This window comes from Hyperolius riggenbachi, unplaced genomic scaffold (genome assembly GCF_040937935.1).
Source record: "Hyperolius riggenbachi isolate aHypRig1 unplaced genomic scaffold, aHypRig1.pri scaffold_143, whole genome shotgun sequence".
NCBI classification, from domain to species: Eukaryota; Metazoa; Chordata; class Amphibia; order Anura; family Hyperoliidae; genus Hyperolius; species Hyperolius riggenbachi.
Window position 1 is genome coordinate 380,532 of NW_027152357.1, and position 15,817 is coordinate 396,348.

Sequence of the window (15,817 nt, forward strand, 5' to 3'; positions counted from 1 at the left end):
ACAATGGTGTACACCAATATACAAATACCAATATACCAATATACAAATACAGACCTGGAAATAATACAGACAATGGTGTACACCAATACACAAATACCAATATACCAATATACAAATACAGACCTGGAAATAATACAGACAGTGGTGTACACCAATATACAAATACCAATATACCAATATACAAATACAGACCTGGAAATAATACAGACAATGGTGTACACCAATATACAAATACCAATATACCAATATACAAATACAGACCTGGAAATAATACAGACAATGGTGTACACCAATATACAAATACCAATATACAAATACAGACCTGGAAATAATACAGACAATGGTGTACACCAATATACAAATACCAATATACCAATATACAAATACAGACCTGGAAATAATACAGACAATGGTGTACACCAATACACAAATACCAATATACCAATATACAAATACAGACCTGGAAATAATACAGACAATGGTGTACACCAATATACAAATACCAATATACCAATATACAAATACAGACCTGGAAATAATACAGACAATGGTGTACACCAATACACAAATACCAATATACCAATATACAAATACAGACCTGGAAATAATACAGACAGTGGTGTACACCAATATACAAATACCAATATACCAATATACAAATACAGACCTGGAAATAATACAGACAATGGTGTACACCAATATACAAATACCAATATACCAATATACAAATACAGACCTGGAAATAATACAGACAATGGTGTACACCAATATACAAATACCAATATACAAATACAGACCTGGAAATAATACAGACAATGGTGTACACCAATATACAAATACCAATATACCAATATACAAATACAGACCTGGAAATAATACAGACAATGGTGTACACCAATACACAAATACCAATATACAAATACAGACCTGGAAATAATACAGACAATGGTGTACACCAATATACAAATACCAATATACCAATATACAAATACAGACCTGGAAATAATACAGACAATGGTGTACACCAATACACAAATACCAATATACCAATATACAAATACAGACCTGGAAATAATACAGACAATGGTGTACACCAATACACAAATACCAATATACCAATATACAAATACAGACCTGGAAATAATACAGACAATGGTGTACACCAATACACAAATACCAATATACCAATATACAAATACAGACCTGGAAATAATACAGACAATGGTGTACACCAATATACAAATACCAATATACCAATATACAAATACAGACCTGGAAATAATACAGACAATGGTGTACACCAATACACAAATACCAATATACCAATATACAAATACAGACCTGGAAATAATACAGACAATGGTGTACACCAATACACAAATACCAATATACCAATATACAAATACAGACCTGGACATAATACAGACAATGGTGTACACCAATACACAAATACCAATATACCAATATACAAATACAGACCTGGAAATAATACAGACAATGGTGTACACCAATACACAAATACCAATATACCAATATACAAATACAGACCTGGAAATAATACAGACAATGGTGTACACCAATATACAAATACCAATATACCAATATACAAATACAGACCTGGAAATAATACAGACAATGGTGTACACCAATATACAAATACCAATATACCAATATACAAATACAGACCTGGACATAATACAGACAATGGTGTACACCAATATACAAATACCAATATACCAATATACAAATACAGACCTGGAAATAATACAGACAATGGTGTACACCAATATACAAATACAGAATCAATACAGAATACAGCCCTGTTAATCACAGTGACCAAAGTAATATGAAGAAATGCAGAACTCCCAACTGTCCCCCTCTCCTCCTCATTTGTCCCTCTTTGTAGGTAAATATATATATTTCTCTACTAAAACATGTATTTAATTGACTCTTTATTCCCATCCTTTTAATTTACATATTACTAATTTAAAATGTTACTATGAAGGAAAATGAACCAGGATAGACAGGACCAGTGTAGTTTGAATTATAAAACAACATATGTTTCTTATGAAATCTTTATGGTATGCGTGTCTAGGGATATGATGGGGTTGTGATCAGGGGTGTGGAAGGGGTGTGGCTTAAGTGTCCCTCTTTCTCATCTCAAAAAGTTGGGTATGCTAAATGTGTAACAACATCCAAAACACAAAAGGGTGAGAGACCCCTGCCCCTGCAAGCTTACATTCTAGAGGAATGGGTAGGAGGGGTGCAGCCCCTGATGTCTGCCAGCAGTCACAGTGCAGCCCCCGATCTCTGCCAGCAGTCACAGTGCAGCCCCTGATCTCTGCCAGCAGTCACAGTGCAGCCCCCTGATCTCTGCCAGCAGTCACAGTGCAGCCCCTGATCTCTGCCAGCAGTCACAGTGCAACCCCCTGATATGTGCCAGCAGTCACAGTGCAGCCCCCGATCTCTGCCATCAGTCACAGTGCAGCCCCCTGATATCTGCCAGCAGTCACAGTGCAGCCCCTGATCTCTGCCTTCAGTCACAGTGCTGCCCCTGATCTCTGCCAGCAGTCACAGTGCAGCCCCCGATCTCTGCCAGCAGCCACAGTGCAGCCCTCTGATCTCTGCCAGCAGTCACAGTGCAGCCCCCTGATCTCTGCCAGCAGTCACAGTGCAGCCCCCGATCTCTGCCAGCAGTCACAGTGCAGCCCCCTGATCTCTGCCAGCAGTCACAGTGCAGCCCCCTGATCTCTGCCAGCAGTCACAGTGCAGCCCCCTGATCTCTGCCAGCAGTCACAGTGCATCCCCCTGATCTCTGCCAGCAGTCACAGTGCAGCCCCCTGATATCTGCCAGCAGTAACAGTGCAGCCCCCGATCTCTACCATCAGTCACAGTGCAGCCCCCTGATATCTGCCAGCAGTAACAGTGCAGCCCCCGATCTCTGCCAGCAGTCACAGTGCAGCCCCCTGATATCTGCCAGCAGTCACAGTGCAGCCCCCCGATCTCTGCCAGCAGTAACAGTGCAGCCCCCGATCTCTGCCATCAGTAACAGTGCAGCCCCCGATCTCTGCCAGCAGTCACAGTGCAGCCCCTGATCTCTGCCAGCAGTCACAGTGCAGCCCCCGATCTCTGCCATCAGTCACAGTGCAGCCCCCGATCTCTGCCAGCAGTAACAGTGCAGCCCCCGATCTCTGCCAGCAGTCACAGTGCAGCCCCCTGATCTCTGCCAGCAGTCACAGTGCTGCCCCCGATCTCTGCCAGCAGTCACAGTGCAGCCCCCGATCTCTGCCAGCAGTCACAGTGCAGCCTCTGATCTCTGCCAGCAGTCACAGTGCAGCCCCCTGATCTCTGCCAGCAGTCACAGTGCAGCCCCCGATCTCTGCCAGCAGTCACAGTGCAGCCTCTGATCTCTGCCAGCAGTCACAGTGCAGCCCCCTGATCTCTGCCAGCAGTCACAGTGCAGCCCCCGATCTCTGCCAGCAGTCACAGTGCAGCCCCCCGATCTCTGCCAGCAGTCACAGTGCAGCCCCCGATCTCTGCCAGCATTCACAGTGCAGCCTCTGATCTCTGCCAGCAGTCACAGTGCAACCCCCTGATATGTGCCAGCAGTCACAGTGCAGCCCCCGATCTCTGCCATCAGTCACAGTGCAGCCCCCTGATATCTGGCAGCAGTCACAGTGCAGCCCCTGATCTCTGCCAGCAGTCACAGTGCAACCCCCTGATATGTGCCAGCAGTCACAGTGCAGCCCCCCGATCTCTGCCATCAGTCACAGTGCAGCCCCCTGATATCTGCCAGCAGTCACAGTGCAGCCCCTGATCTCTGCCATCAGTCACAGTGCTGCCCCTGATCTCTGCCAGCAGTCACTGTGCAGCCCCCGATCTCTGCCAGCAGCCACAGTGCAGCCCTCTGATCTCTGCCAGCAGTCACAGTGCAGCCCCCTGATCTCTGCCAGCAGTCACAGTGCAGCCCCCGATCTCTGCCAGCAGTCACAGTGCAGCCCCCGATCTCTGCCAGCAGTCACAGTGCAGCCCCCTGATCTCTGCCAGCAGTCACAGTGCAGCCCCCTGATCTCTGCCAGCAGTCACAGTGCAGCCCCCTGATCTCTGCCAGCAGTCACAGTGCATCCCCCTGATCTCTGCCAGCAGTAACAGTGCAGCCCCCTGATATCTGCCAGCAGTAACAGTGCAGCCCCCGATCTCTACCATCAGTCACAGTGCAGCCCCCTGATATCTGCCAGCAGTAACAGTGCAGCCCCCGATCTCTGCCAGCAGTCACAGTGCAGCCCCCTGATATCTGCCAGCAGTCACAGTGCAGCCCCCCGATCTCTGCCAGCAGTCACAGTGCAGCCCCCGATCTCTGCCATCAGTAACAGTGCAGCCCCCGATCTCTGCCAGCAGTCACAGTGCAGCCCCTGATCTCTGCCAGCAGTCACAGTGCAGCCCCCGATCTCTGCCATCAGTCACAGTGCAGCCCCCGATCTCTGCCAGCAGTAACAGTGCAGCCCCCGATCTCTGCCAGCAGTCACAGTGCAGCCCCCTGATCTCTGCCAGCAGTCACAGTGCTGCCCCCGATCTCTGCCAGCAGTCACAGTGCAGCCTCTGATCTCTGCCAGCAGTCACAGTGCAGCCCCCTGATCTCTGCCAGCAGTCACAGTGCAGCCCCCGATCTCTGCCAGCAGTCACAGTGCAGCCTCTGATCTCTGCCAGCAGTCACAGTGCAGCCCCCTGATCTCTGCCAGCAGTCACAGTGCAGCCCCCGATCTCTGCCAGCAGTCACAGTGCAGCCCCCCGATCTCTGCAAGCAGTCACAGTGCAGCCCCCGATCTCTGCCAGCATTCACAGTGCAGCCTCTGATCTCTGCCAGCAGTCACAGTGCAACCCCCTGATATGTGCCAGCAGTCACAGTGCAGCCCCCGATCTCTGCCATCAGTCACAGTGCAGCCCCCTGATATCTGGCAGCAGTCACAGTGCAGCCCCTGATCTCTGCCAGCAGTCACAGTGCAACCCCCTGATATGTGCCAGCAGTCACAGTGCAGCCCCCGATCTCTGCCATCAGTCACATTGCAGCCCCCTGATATCTGCCAGCAGTCACAGTGCAGCCCCTGATCTCTGCCATCAGTCACAGTGCTGCCCCTGATCTCTGCCAGCAGTCACAGTGCAGCCCCCGATCTCTGCCAGCAGCCACAGTGCAGCCCTCTGATCTCTGCCAGCAGTCACAGTGCAGCCCCCTGATCTCTGCCAGCAGTCACAGTGCAGCCCCCGATCTCTGCCAGCAGTCACAGTGCAGCCCCCTGATCTCTGCCAGCAGTCACAGTGCAGCCCCCTGATCTCTGCCAGCAGTCACAGTGCAGCCCCCTGATCTCTGCCAGCAGTCACAGTGCATCCCCCTGATCTCTGCCAGCAGTCACAGTGCAGCCCCCTGATATCTGCCAGCAGTAACAGTGCAGCCCCCGATCTCTACCATCAGTCACAGTGCAGCCCCCTGATATCTGCCAGCAGAAACAGTGCAGCCCCCGATCTCTGCCAGCAGTCACAGTGCAGCCCCCTGATATCTGCCAGCAGTCACAGTGCAGCCCCCCGATCTCTGCCAGCAGTCACAGTGCAGCCCCCGATCTCTGCCATCAGTAACAGTGCAGCCCCCGATCTCTGCCAGCAGTCACAGTGCAGCCCCTGATCTCTGCCAGCAGTCACAGTGCAGCCCCCGATCTCTGCCATCAGTCACAGTGCAGCCCCCGATCTCTGCCAGCAGTAACAGTGCAGCCCCCGATCTCTGCCAGCAGTCACAGTGCAGCCCCCTGATCTCTGCCAGCAGTCACAGTGCTGCCCCCGATCTCTGCCAGCAGTCACAGTGCAGCCCCTGATCTCTGCCAGCAGTCACAGTGCAGCCTCTGATCTCTGCCAGCAGTCACAGTGCAGCCCCCTGATCTCTGCCAGCAGTCACAGTGCAGCCCCCTGATATCTGCCAGCAGTCACAGTGCAGCCCCCGATCTCTGCCAGCAGTCACAGTGCAGCCCCCCCGATCTCTGCCAGCAGCCACAGTGCAGCCTCTGATCTCTGCCAGCAGTCACAGTGCAGCCCCCTGATATCTGCCAGCAGTCACAGTGCAGCCCCCGATCTCTGCCAGCAGTCACAGTGCAGCCCCCTGATCTCTGCCAGCAGTCACAGTGCAGCCCCCGATCTCTGCCATCAGTCACAGTGCAGCCCCCGATCTCTGCCAGCAGTCACAGTGCAGCCTCTGATCTCTGCCAGCAGTCACAGTGCAGCCCCCTGATCTCTGCCAGCAGTCACAGTGCAGCCCCCGATCTCTGCCATCAGTCACAGTGCAGCCCCCTGATATCTGCCAGCACTCACAGTGCAGCCCCCGATCTCTGCCAGCAGTCACAGTGCAGCCCCCCCGATCTCTGCCAGCAGCCACAGTGCAGCCTCTGATCTCTGCCAGCAGTCACAGTGCAGCCCCCTGATATCTGCCAGCAGTCACAGTGCAGCCCCCGATCTCTGCCAGCAGTCACAGTGCTGCCCCCTGATCTCTGCCAGCAGTCACAGTGCAGCCCCCGATCTCTGCCATCAGTCACAGTGCAGCCCCCGATCTCTGCCAGCAGTCACAGTGCAGCCCCAGATCTCTGCCAGCAGTCACAGTGCAGCCTCTGATCTCTGCCAGCAGTCACAGTGCTGCCCCCGATCTCTGCCAGCAGTCACAGTGCTGCCTCTGATCTCTGCCAGCAGTCACAGTGCAGCCCCCGATCTCTGCCATCAGTCACAGTGCAGCCCCCGATCTCTGCCAGCAGTCACAGTGCTGCCTCTGATCTCTGCCAGCAGTCACAGTGCAGCCCCCGATCTCTGCCAGCAGTCACAGTGCAGCCACTGATCTCTGCCAGCAGTCACAGTGCAGCCCCCGATCTCTGCCATCAGTCACAGTGCAGCCCCCTGATATCTGCCAGCAGTAACAGTGCAGCCCCCGATCTCTGCCAGCAGTCACAGTGCAGCCCCCTGATATCTGCCAGCAGTCACAGTGCAGCCCCCGATCTCTGCCATCAGTCACAGTGCAGCCCCCCGATCTCTGCCAGCAGTCACAGTGCAGCCCCCTGATATCTGCCAGCAGTCACAGTGCAGCCCCTGATCTCTGCCAGCAGTCACAGTGCAGCCCCCGATCTCTGCCAGCAGTCACAGTGCAGCACCCGATCTCTGCCAGCAGTCACAGTGCAGCACCCGATCTCTGCCAGCAGTCACAGTGCAGCCTCTGATCTCTGCCATCAGTCACAGTGCAGCCCCCGATCTCTGCCAGCAGTCACAGTGCAGCCCCCTGATCTCTGCCAGCAGTCACAGTGCAGCCCCTGATCTCTGCCAGCAGTCACAGTGCAGCCCCCTGATCTCTGCCAGCAGTCACAGTGCAGCTCCCCGATCTCTGCCAGCAGTAACAGTGCAGCCCCTGATCTCTGCCAGCAGTCACAGTGCAGCCTCTGATCTCTGCCAGCAGTCACAGTGCAGCCCCCGATCTCTGCCAGCAGTCACAGTGCAGCCCCTGATCTCTGCCAGCAGTCACAGTGCAGCCTCTGATCTCTGCCAGCAGTCACAGTGCAGCCCCCGATTTCTGCCAGCAGTCACAGTGCAGCCCCCGATCTCTGCCAGCAGTCACAGTGCAGCCTCTGATCTCTGCCAGCAATCACAGTGCAGCCCCCGATCCCTGCCAGCAGTCACAGTGCAGCCTCTGATATCTGCCAGCAGTCACAGTGCAGCCCCCGATTTTTGCCAGCAGTCACAGTGCAGCCCCCGATCTCTGCCAGCAGTCACAGTGCAGCCCCCTGATCTCTGCCAGCAGTCACAGTGCAGCCCCCGATCTCTGCCAGCAGTCACAGTGCAGCCTCAGATCTCTACCAGCAGTCACAGTGCAGCCCCCTGATCTCTGCCAGCAGTCACAGTGCAGCCCCCGATCTCTGCCAGCAGTCACAGTGCAGCCCCCCGATCTCTGCCAGCAGTCACAGTGCAGCCCCTGATCTCTGCCAGCAGTCACAGTGCAGCCCCCGATCTCTGCCAGCAGTCACAGTGCAGCCCCCGATCTCTGCCAGCAGTCACAGTGCAGCCCCTGATCTCTGCCAGCAGTCACAGTGCAGCCTCTGATCTCTGCCACCAGTCACAGTGCAGCACCCGATCTCTGCCAGCAATCACAGTGCAGCCCCCGATCTCTGCCAGCAGCCACAGTGCAGCCCCCGATCTCTGCCAGCAGTCACAGTGCAACCCCCGATCTCTGCCAGCAGTCACAGTGCAGCCCCCGATCTCTGCCAGCAGTCACAGTGCAGCCCCTGATCTCTGCCAGCAGTCACAGTGCAGCCTCTGATATCTGCCAGCAGTCACAGTGCAGCCCCTGATCTCTGCCAGAAGTCACAGTGCAGCCTCTGATATCTGCCAGCAGTCACAGTGCAGCCCCCGATCTCTGCCAGCAGTCACAGTGCAGCCCCCGATCTCTGCCAGCAGTCACAGTGCAGCCCCCATCTCTGCCAGCAGTCACAGTGCAGCCCCTGATCTCTGCCAGCAGTCACAGTGCAGCCCCTGATCTCTGCCAGCAGTCACAGTGCAGCCCCCGATCTCTGCCAGCAGTCACAGTGCAGCACCCGATCTCTGCCAGCAGTCACAGTGCAGCCCCTGATCTCTGCCAGCAGTCACAGTGCAGCCTCTGATATCTGCCAGCAGTCACAGTGCAGCCCCCGATCTCTTCCAGCAGTCACAGTGCAGCCCCCGATCTCTGCCAGCAGTCACAGTGCAGCCCCTGATCTCTGCCATCAGTCACAGTGCAGCCTCTGATATCTGCCAGCAGTCACAGTGCAGCCTCTGATATCTGCCAGCAGTCACAGTGCAGCCCCCGATCTCTGCCAGCAGTCACAGTGCAGCCCCCCGATCTCTGCCAGCAGTCACAGTGCAGCCCCTGATCTCTGCCAGCAGTCACAGTGCAGCCCCTGATCTCTGCCAGCAGTCACAGTGCAGCCCCCGATCTCTGCCAGCAGTCACAGTGCAGCCCCTGATCTCTGCCAGCAGTCACAGTGCAGCCTCTGATCTCTGCCACCAGTCACAGTGCAGCACCCGATCTCTGCCAGCAATCACAGTGCAGCCCCCGATCTCTGCCAGCAGCCACAGTGCAGCCCCCGATCTCTGCCAGCAGTCACAGTGCAACCCCCGATCTCTGCCAGCAGTCACAGTGCAGCCCCCGATCTCTGCCAGCAGTCACAGTGCAGCCTCTGATATCTGCCAGCAGTCACAGTGCAGCCCCTGATCTCTGCCAGAAGTCACAGTGCAGCCTCTGATATCTGCCAGCAGTCACAGTGCAGCCCCCGATCTCTGCCAGCAGTCACAGTGCAGCCCCCGATCTCTGCCAGCAGTCACAGTGCAGCCCCCATCTCTGCCAGCAGTCACAGTGCAGCCCCTGATCTCTGCCAGCAGTCACAGTGCAGCCCCTGATCTCTGCCAGCAGTCACAGTGCAGCCCCCGATCTCTGCCAGCAGTCACAGTGCAGCACCCGATCTCTGCCAGCAGTCACAGTGCAGCCCCTGATCTCTGCCAGCAGTCACAGTGCAGCCTCTGATATCTGCCAGCAGTCACAGTGCAGCCCCCGATCTCTTCCAGCAGTCACAGTGCAGCCCCCGATCTCTGCCAGCAGTCACAGTGCAGCCCCTGATCTCTGCCATCAGTCACAGTGCAGCCTCTGATATCTGCCAGCAGTCACAGTGCAGCCTCTGATATCTGCCAGCAGTCACAGTGCAGCCCCCGATCTCTGCCAGCAGTCACAGTGCAGCCCCCGATCTCTGCCAGCAGTCACAGTGCAGCCCCTGATCTCTGCCAGCGGTCACAGTGCTGCCCCTGATCTCTCCTAGCAGTCACAGTGCAGCCTCTGATCTCTTCCAGCAGTCACAGTGCAGCCCCCCGGTCTCTGCCAGCAGTAACAGTGCAGCCCCCGATCTCTGCCAGCAGTCACAGTGCAGCCTCTGATCTCTGCCAGCAGTCACAGTGCAGCCCCCCGATCTCTGCCAGCAGTCACAGTGCAGCCCCCGATCTCTGCCAGCAGTCACAGTGCAGCCCCCCGATCTCTGCCAGCAGTCACAGTGCAGCCCTCGATCTCTGCCAGCAGTCACAGTGCAGCCTCTGATATCTGCCAGCAGTCACAGTGCAGCCCCTGATCTCTGCCAGAAGTCACAGTGCAGCCTCTGATATCTGCCAGCAGTCACAGTGCAGCCCCCGATCTCTGCCAGCAGTCACAGTGCAGCCCCCGATCTCTGCCAGCAGTCACAGTGCAGCCCCCATCTCTGCCAGCAGTCACAGTGCAGCCCCTGATCTCTGCCAGCAGTCACAGTGCAGCCCCTGATCTCTGCCAGCAGTCACAGTGCAGCCCCCGATCTCTGCCAGCAGTCACAGTGCAGCACCCGATCTCTGCCAGCAGTCACAGTGCAGCCCCTGATCTCTGCCAGCAGTCACAGTGCAGCCTCTGATATCTGCCAGCAGTCACAGTGCAGCCCCCGATCTCTTCCAGCAGTCACAGTGCAGCCCCCGATCTCTGCCAGCAGTCACAGTGCAGCCCCTGATCTCTGCCATCAGTCACAGTGCAGCCTCTGATATCTGCCAGCAGTCACAGTGCAGCCTCTGATATCTGCCAGCAGTCACAGTGCAGCCCCCGATCTCTGCCAGCAGTCACAGTGCAGCCCCCGATCTCTGCCAGCAGTCACAGTGCAGCCCCTGATCTCTGCCAGCGGTCACAGTGCTGCCCCTGATCTCTCCTAGCAGTCACAGTGCAGCCTCTGATCTCTTCCAGCAGTCACAGTGCAGCCCCCCGGTCTCTGCCAGCAGTAACAGTGCAGCCCCCGATCTCTGCCAGCAGTCACAGTGCAGCCTCTGATCTCTGCCAGCAGTCACAGTGCAGCCCCCCGATCTCTGCCAGCAGTCACAGTGCAGCCCCCGATCTCTGCCAGCAGTCACAGTGCAGCCCCCCGATCTCTGCCAGCAGTCACAGTGCAGCCCTCGATCTCTGCCAGCAGTCACAGTGCAGCCCCCGATCTCTGCCAGCAGTCACAGTGCTGCCCCTGATCTCTGCCAGCAGACACAGTGCAGCCTCTGATCTCTGCCAGCAGTCACAGTGCAGCCTCTGATCTCTGCCAGCAGTCACAGTGCAGCCTCCGATCTCTGCCATCAGTCACAGTGCAGCCCCCGATATCTGCCAGCAGTCACAGTGCAGCCCCCGATCTCTGCCAGCAGTCACAGTGCAGCCCCCGATCTCTGCCAGCAGTCACAGTGCAGCCCCCGATCTCTGCCAGCAGTCACAGTGCACCCACCGATCTCTGCCAGCAGTCACAGTGCAGCCCCCGATCTCTGCCAGCAGTCACAGTGCAGCCCCCCGATCTCTGCCAGCAGTCACAGTGCAGCCCCCGATCTCTGCCAGCAGTCACAGTGCAGCCTCCTGATCTCTGCCAGCAGTCACAGTGCAGCCCCTGATCTCTGCCAGCAGTCACAGTGCAGCCCCTGATCTCTGCCAGCAGCCACAGTGCAGCCCCCTGATATCTGCCAGCAGTCACAGTGCAGCCCCTGATCTCTGCCAGCAGTCACAGTGCAGCCCCGATATCTGCCAGCAGTCACAGTGCAGCCCCCGATCTCTGCCAGCAGTCACAGTGCAACCCCCTGATATCTGCCAGCAGTCACAGTGCTGCCTCTAATATCTGCCAGCAGTCACAGTGCAGCCCCCGATCTCTGCCAGCAGTCACAGTGCAGCCCCCGATCTCTGCCATCAGTAACAGTGCAGCCCCCGATATCTGCCAGCAGTCACAGTGCAGCCCCCGATCTCTGCCAGCAGTCACAGTGCAGCCTCTGATCTCTGCCAGCAGTCACAGTGCAGCCCCCCGATCTCTGCCAGCAGTCACAGTGCAGCCCCCGATTTCTGCCAGCAGTCACAGTGCAGCCCCCGATCTCTGCCAGCAGTCACAGTGCAGCCCCCCCGATCTCTGCCAGCAGCCACAGTGCACCCCCCGATCTCTGCCAGCAGTCACAGTGCAGCTCCCGATCTCTGCCAGCAGTCACAGTGCACCCCCCGATCTCTGCCAGCAGTCACAGTGCAGCCCCCGATCTCTGCCAGCAGTCACAGTGCAGCCCCCTGATCTCTGCCAGCAGTCACAGTGCAGCCCCCGATCTCTGCCAGCAGTCACAGTGCAGCCCCCTGATATCTGCCAGCAGTCACAGTGCAGGCCCCGATCTTTGCCAGCAGTCACAGTGCAGCCCCCGATCTCTGCCAGTGGTCACAGTGCAGCCCCCTGATCTCTGCCAGCAGTCACAGTGCAGCCCCCGATCTCTGCCATCAGTCACAGTGCAGGCTCTGATCTCTGCCAGCAGTCACAGTGCAGCCCCCGATCTCTGCCAGCAGTCACAGTGCAGCCTCTGATCTCTGCCAGCAGTCACAGTGCAGCCCCCCGATCTCTGCCAGCAGTCACAGTGCAGCCTCTGATCTCTGCCAGCAGTCACAGTGCAGCCCCCGATCTCTGCCAGCAGTCACAGTGCAGCCTCTGATCTCTGCCAGCAGTCACAGTGCAGCCCCCCGATCTCTGCCAGCAGTCACAGTGCAGCCTCTGATCTCTGCCAGCAGTCACAGTGCAGCCCCCGATCTCTGCCAGCAGTCACAGTGCAGCCTCTGATCTCTGCCAGCAGTCACAGTGCAGCCCCCGATCTCTGCCAGCAGTCACAGTGCAGCCTCTGATCTCTGCCAGCAGTCACAGTGCAGCCCCCGATCTCTGCCAGCAGTCACAGTGCAGCCTCTGATCTCTGCCAGCAGTCACAGTGCAGCCCCCGTTCTCTGCCAGCAGTCACAGTGCAGCCCCCGATCTCTGCCAGCAGTCACAGTGCAGCCTCTGATCTCTGCCAGCAGTCACAGTGCAGCCCCCGATCTCTGCCAGCAGTCACAGTGCAGCCTCTGATCTCTGCCAGCAGTCACAGTGCAGCCCCCTGATCTCTGCCAGCAGTCACAGTGCAGCCTCTGATCTCTGCCAGCAGTCACAGTGCAGCCCCCGATCTCTGCCAGCAGTCACAGTGCAGCCCCCGATCTCTGCCAGCAGTCACAGTGCAGCCTCTGATCTCTGCCAGCAGTCACAGTGCAGCCCCCGATCTCTGCCAGCAGTCACAGTGCAGCCTCCTGATCTCTGCCAGCAGTCACAGTGCAGCGCCCTGATCTCTGCCAGCAGTCACAGTGCAGCCTCTGATCTCTGGCAGCAGTCACAGTGCAGCCCCTGATCTCTGCCAGCAGTCACAGTGCAGCCTCTGATCTCTGCCAGCAGTCACAGTGCATCCCCCGATCTCTGCCAGCAGTCACAGTGCAGCCCCCGATCTCTGCCAGCAATCACAGTGCAGCCCCCGATCTCTGCCAGCAGTCACAGTGCAGCCCCCTTATTTCTCCTAGCAGTCACAGTGCAGCCCCCTTATCTCTGCCAGCAGTCACGGTGCATTGGGTGTTGTTGGGGTGTATTGCAGAGGGTTAGGGTTTACAGGATGATATTGGGGTGCATTAGAAAGGTTTGGGGTGTACAGGATGCAAGAGGCGTGGAGTGGAGAGCATTGGGTTTGGGTGTAGTGCAGAGGATTGGGGTGTACAGGGTGCTGTTGGGGTGTAGTGCTTAGTATTGGGGTGTACAGGGTGATGTTGGGGTGTAGTGCAGAGGATTGGGGTGTACCTGGTGATGTTGGGGTGTAGTGCAGAAGATTGGGGTGTACAGGGTGATGTTGGGGTGTAGTGCAGATTATTGGGGTGTACAGGGTGATGTTGGGATATAGTGCAGAGGATTGGGGTGTACAGGGTGATGTTGGGGTGTAGTGCAGAAGATTGGGGTGTACAGGGTGATGTTGGGGTGTAGTGCAGATTATTGGGGTGTACAGGGTGATGTTGGGATATAGTGCAGAGGATTGGGGTGTACAGGGTGATGTTGGGGTGTAGTGCAGAGGATTGGGGTGTACAGGGTGCTGTTGGGGTGTATTGCAGAGGATTGGGGTGTACACGGTAATATTGGGGTACTGGAATGTACATCTTCGGGTGTAATGAGAATGTCGGTGCAGAGAAGGACCCGGGAGTGAGATGTTGGGGACGGGAGTCGGGTGGTAATATGGTGCGGAAGTCCGGTGACATTGGGGATAGCGCAATAGTCGGAAGATATTGGAGAGTTCGGTGATATAGGGGTGCACAGCAGCAGTCGGGCGGTATTGGGGTGCAGAGCAATAGTCGAGAGATATTGCGGGTAGTGCGATAGTCGGAAGATATTGGAGAGAGTCCCGTGATATTGGGGTGCAGAGCGATAGTCGAGAGATATTGGGGTGCAGAGCGATAGTCGGAAGATATTGGAGAGAGTCGGGTGATAAATGGGTGCAGAGCAGGAGTCGGTCGGGTGATATTGAGGGTACTGCAATGGTCGGGAGGTATTGGGGGCAGTGCAGGAGTCGGGTGATATTGGGGGTAGTGCAGGGGTTGCTGATATAGGGGAGCAGGAGTCCCGTGATATTGGGGTGCAGAGCAGGAGTCGGTCGGGTGATGTCGGGGGTAGTGCAGGGGTTGCTGATATAGGGGAGCAGGAGTCGGAAGATATTGGTGGTAGTGTAGGGGTTTGGTGGTATTGGGGTGCAGAGCAGGAGTCGGGAGATATTGGGGGTAGTGCGATAGTCGGAAGATATTGGAGAGAGTCCCGTGATATTGGGGTGCAGAGCAGGAGTCGGGTAGTATTAGGGTGCAGAGCGATAGTCGGAAGATATTGGAGAGAGTCGGGTGATAAATGGGTGCAGAGCAGGAGTCGGTCGGGTGATATTGAGGGTACTGCAATGGTCGGGAGGTATTGGGGGCAGTGCAGGAGTCGGGTGATATTGGGGGTAGTGCAGGGGTTGCTGATATAGGGGAGCAGGAGTCCAGTGATATTGGGGTGCAGAGCAGGAGTCGGTCGGGTGATGTCGGGGGTAGTGCAGGGGTTGCTGATATAGGGGAGCAGGAGTCGGAAGATATTGGTGGTAGTGTAGGGGTTTGGTGGTATTGGGGTGCAGAGCAGGAGTCGGGAGATATTGGGGGTAGTGCGATAGTCGGAAGATATTGGAGAGAGTCCCGTGATATTGGGGTGCAGAGCAGGAGTCGGGTAGTATTAGGGTGCAGAGCGATAGTCGGAAGATATTGGAGAGAGTCGGGTGATAAATGGGTGCAGAGCAGGAGTCGGTCGGGTGATATTGAGGGTACTGCAATGGTCGGGAGGTATTGGGGGCAGTGCAGGGGTTGCTGATATAGGGGAGCAGGAGTCGGTAGATATTGGGGGTAGTGTAGGGGTTTGGTGGTATTGGGGTGCAGAGCAGGAGTCGGGAGATATTGGGGGATGTCGGGCAGTTGGTCGGGCGTCGCTCACCTCTGGATCTTCAGTCGGGTGTTGGTCCGGTTCGGCTCCACCAGGCGGCTGGTCTCAGAGTCTCGGGGCTCCATAGTGACGCCCGGATGGGGTGAGACACCCGCAGTGAGCAGCGCAGAGGAGGAGACGTCTGGCTGGGGGGTCACTGCGGTCCTCAAACACCAAAATCCGTCCTCACAGCTCCACAATCCGGAGGGGAGGGAGAGCCGCGTGTGAGGGGCGCCTCTGATCTCCGCCCGACCGTGACTTCTGCTAGAGGATGAGTATATATATATATACATATATATATACTGCTACTCCCACCATCCCCCACCACTCATACCACTACAGCCCCAATCATCCCCCATCACCACTACTACTCCTACTACTGCCCAAATCATCCACCATCACTACTACTACTCCTACTACTGCCCCAATCATCCTCCATCACCACT

The 15,817-nt window shown here is 56.3% G+C and overlaps 1 protein-coding gene across 1 annotated transcript in view; it reads right to left on the bottom strand.

The window, feature by feature from the left end:
* LOC137543658 (proton-coupled zinc antiporter SLC30A2-like) overlaps nt 1–15,457 on the bottom strand; it is a 92,555-nt gene extending 77,098 nt beyond the window's left edge. Inside the window, exon 1 of the mRNA XM_068264784.1 lies at nt 15,384–15,457. Within this exon, the coding sequence (XP_068120885.1) occupies nt 15,384–15,457 (74 nt within the window). The remainder of the gene's footprint in view (nt 1–15,383) is intronic.
* Nucleotides 15,458–15,817: the final 360 nt, after the last annotated feature.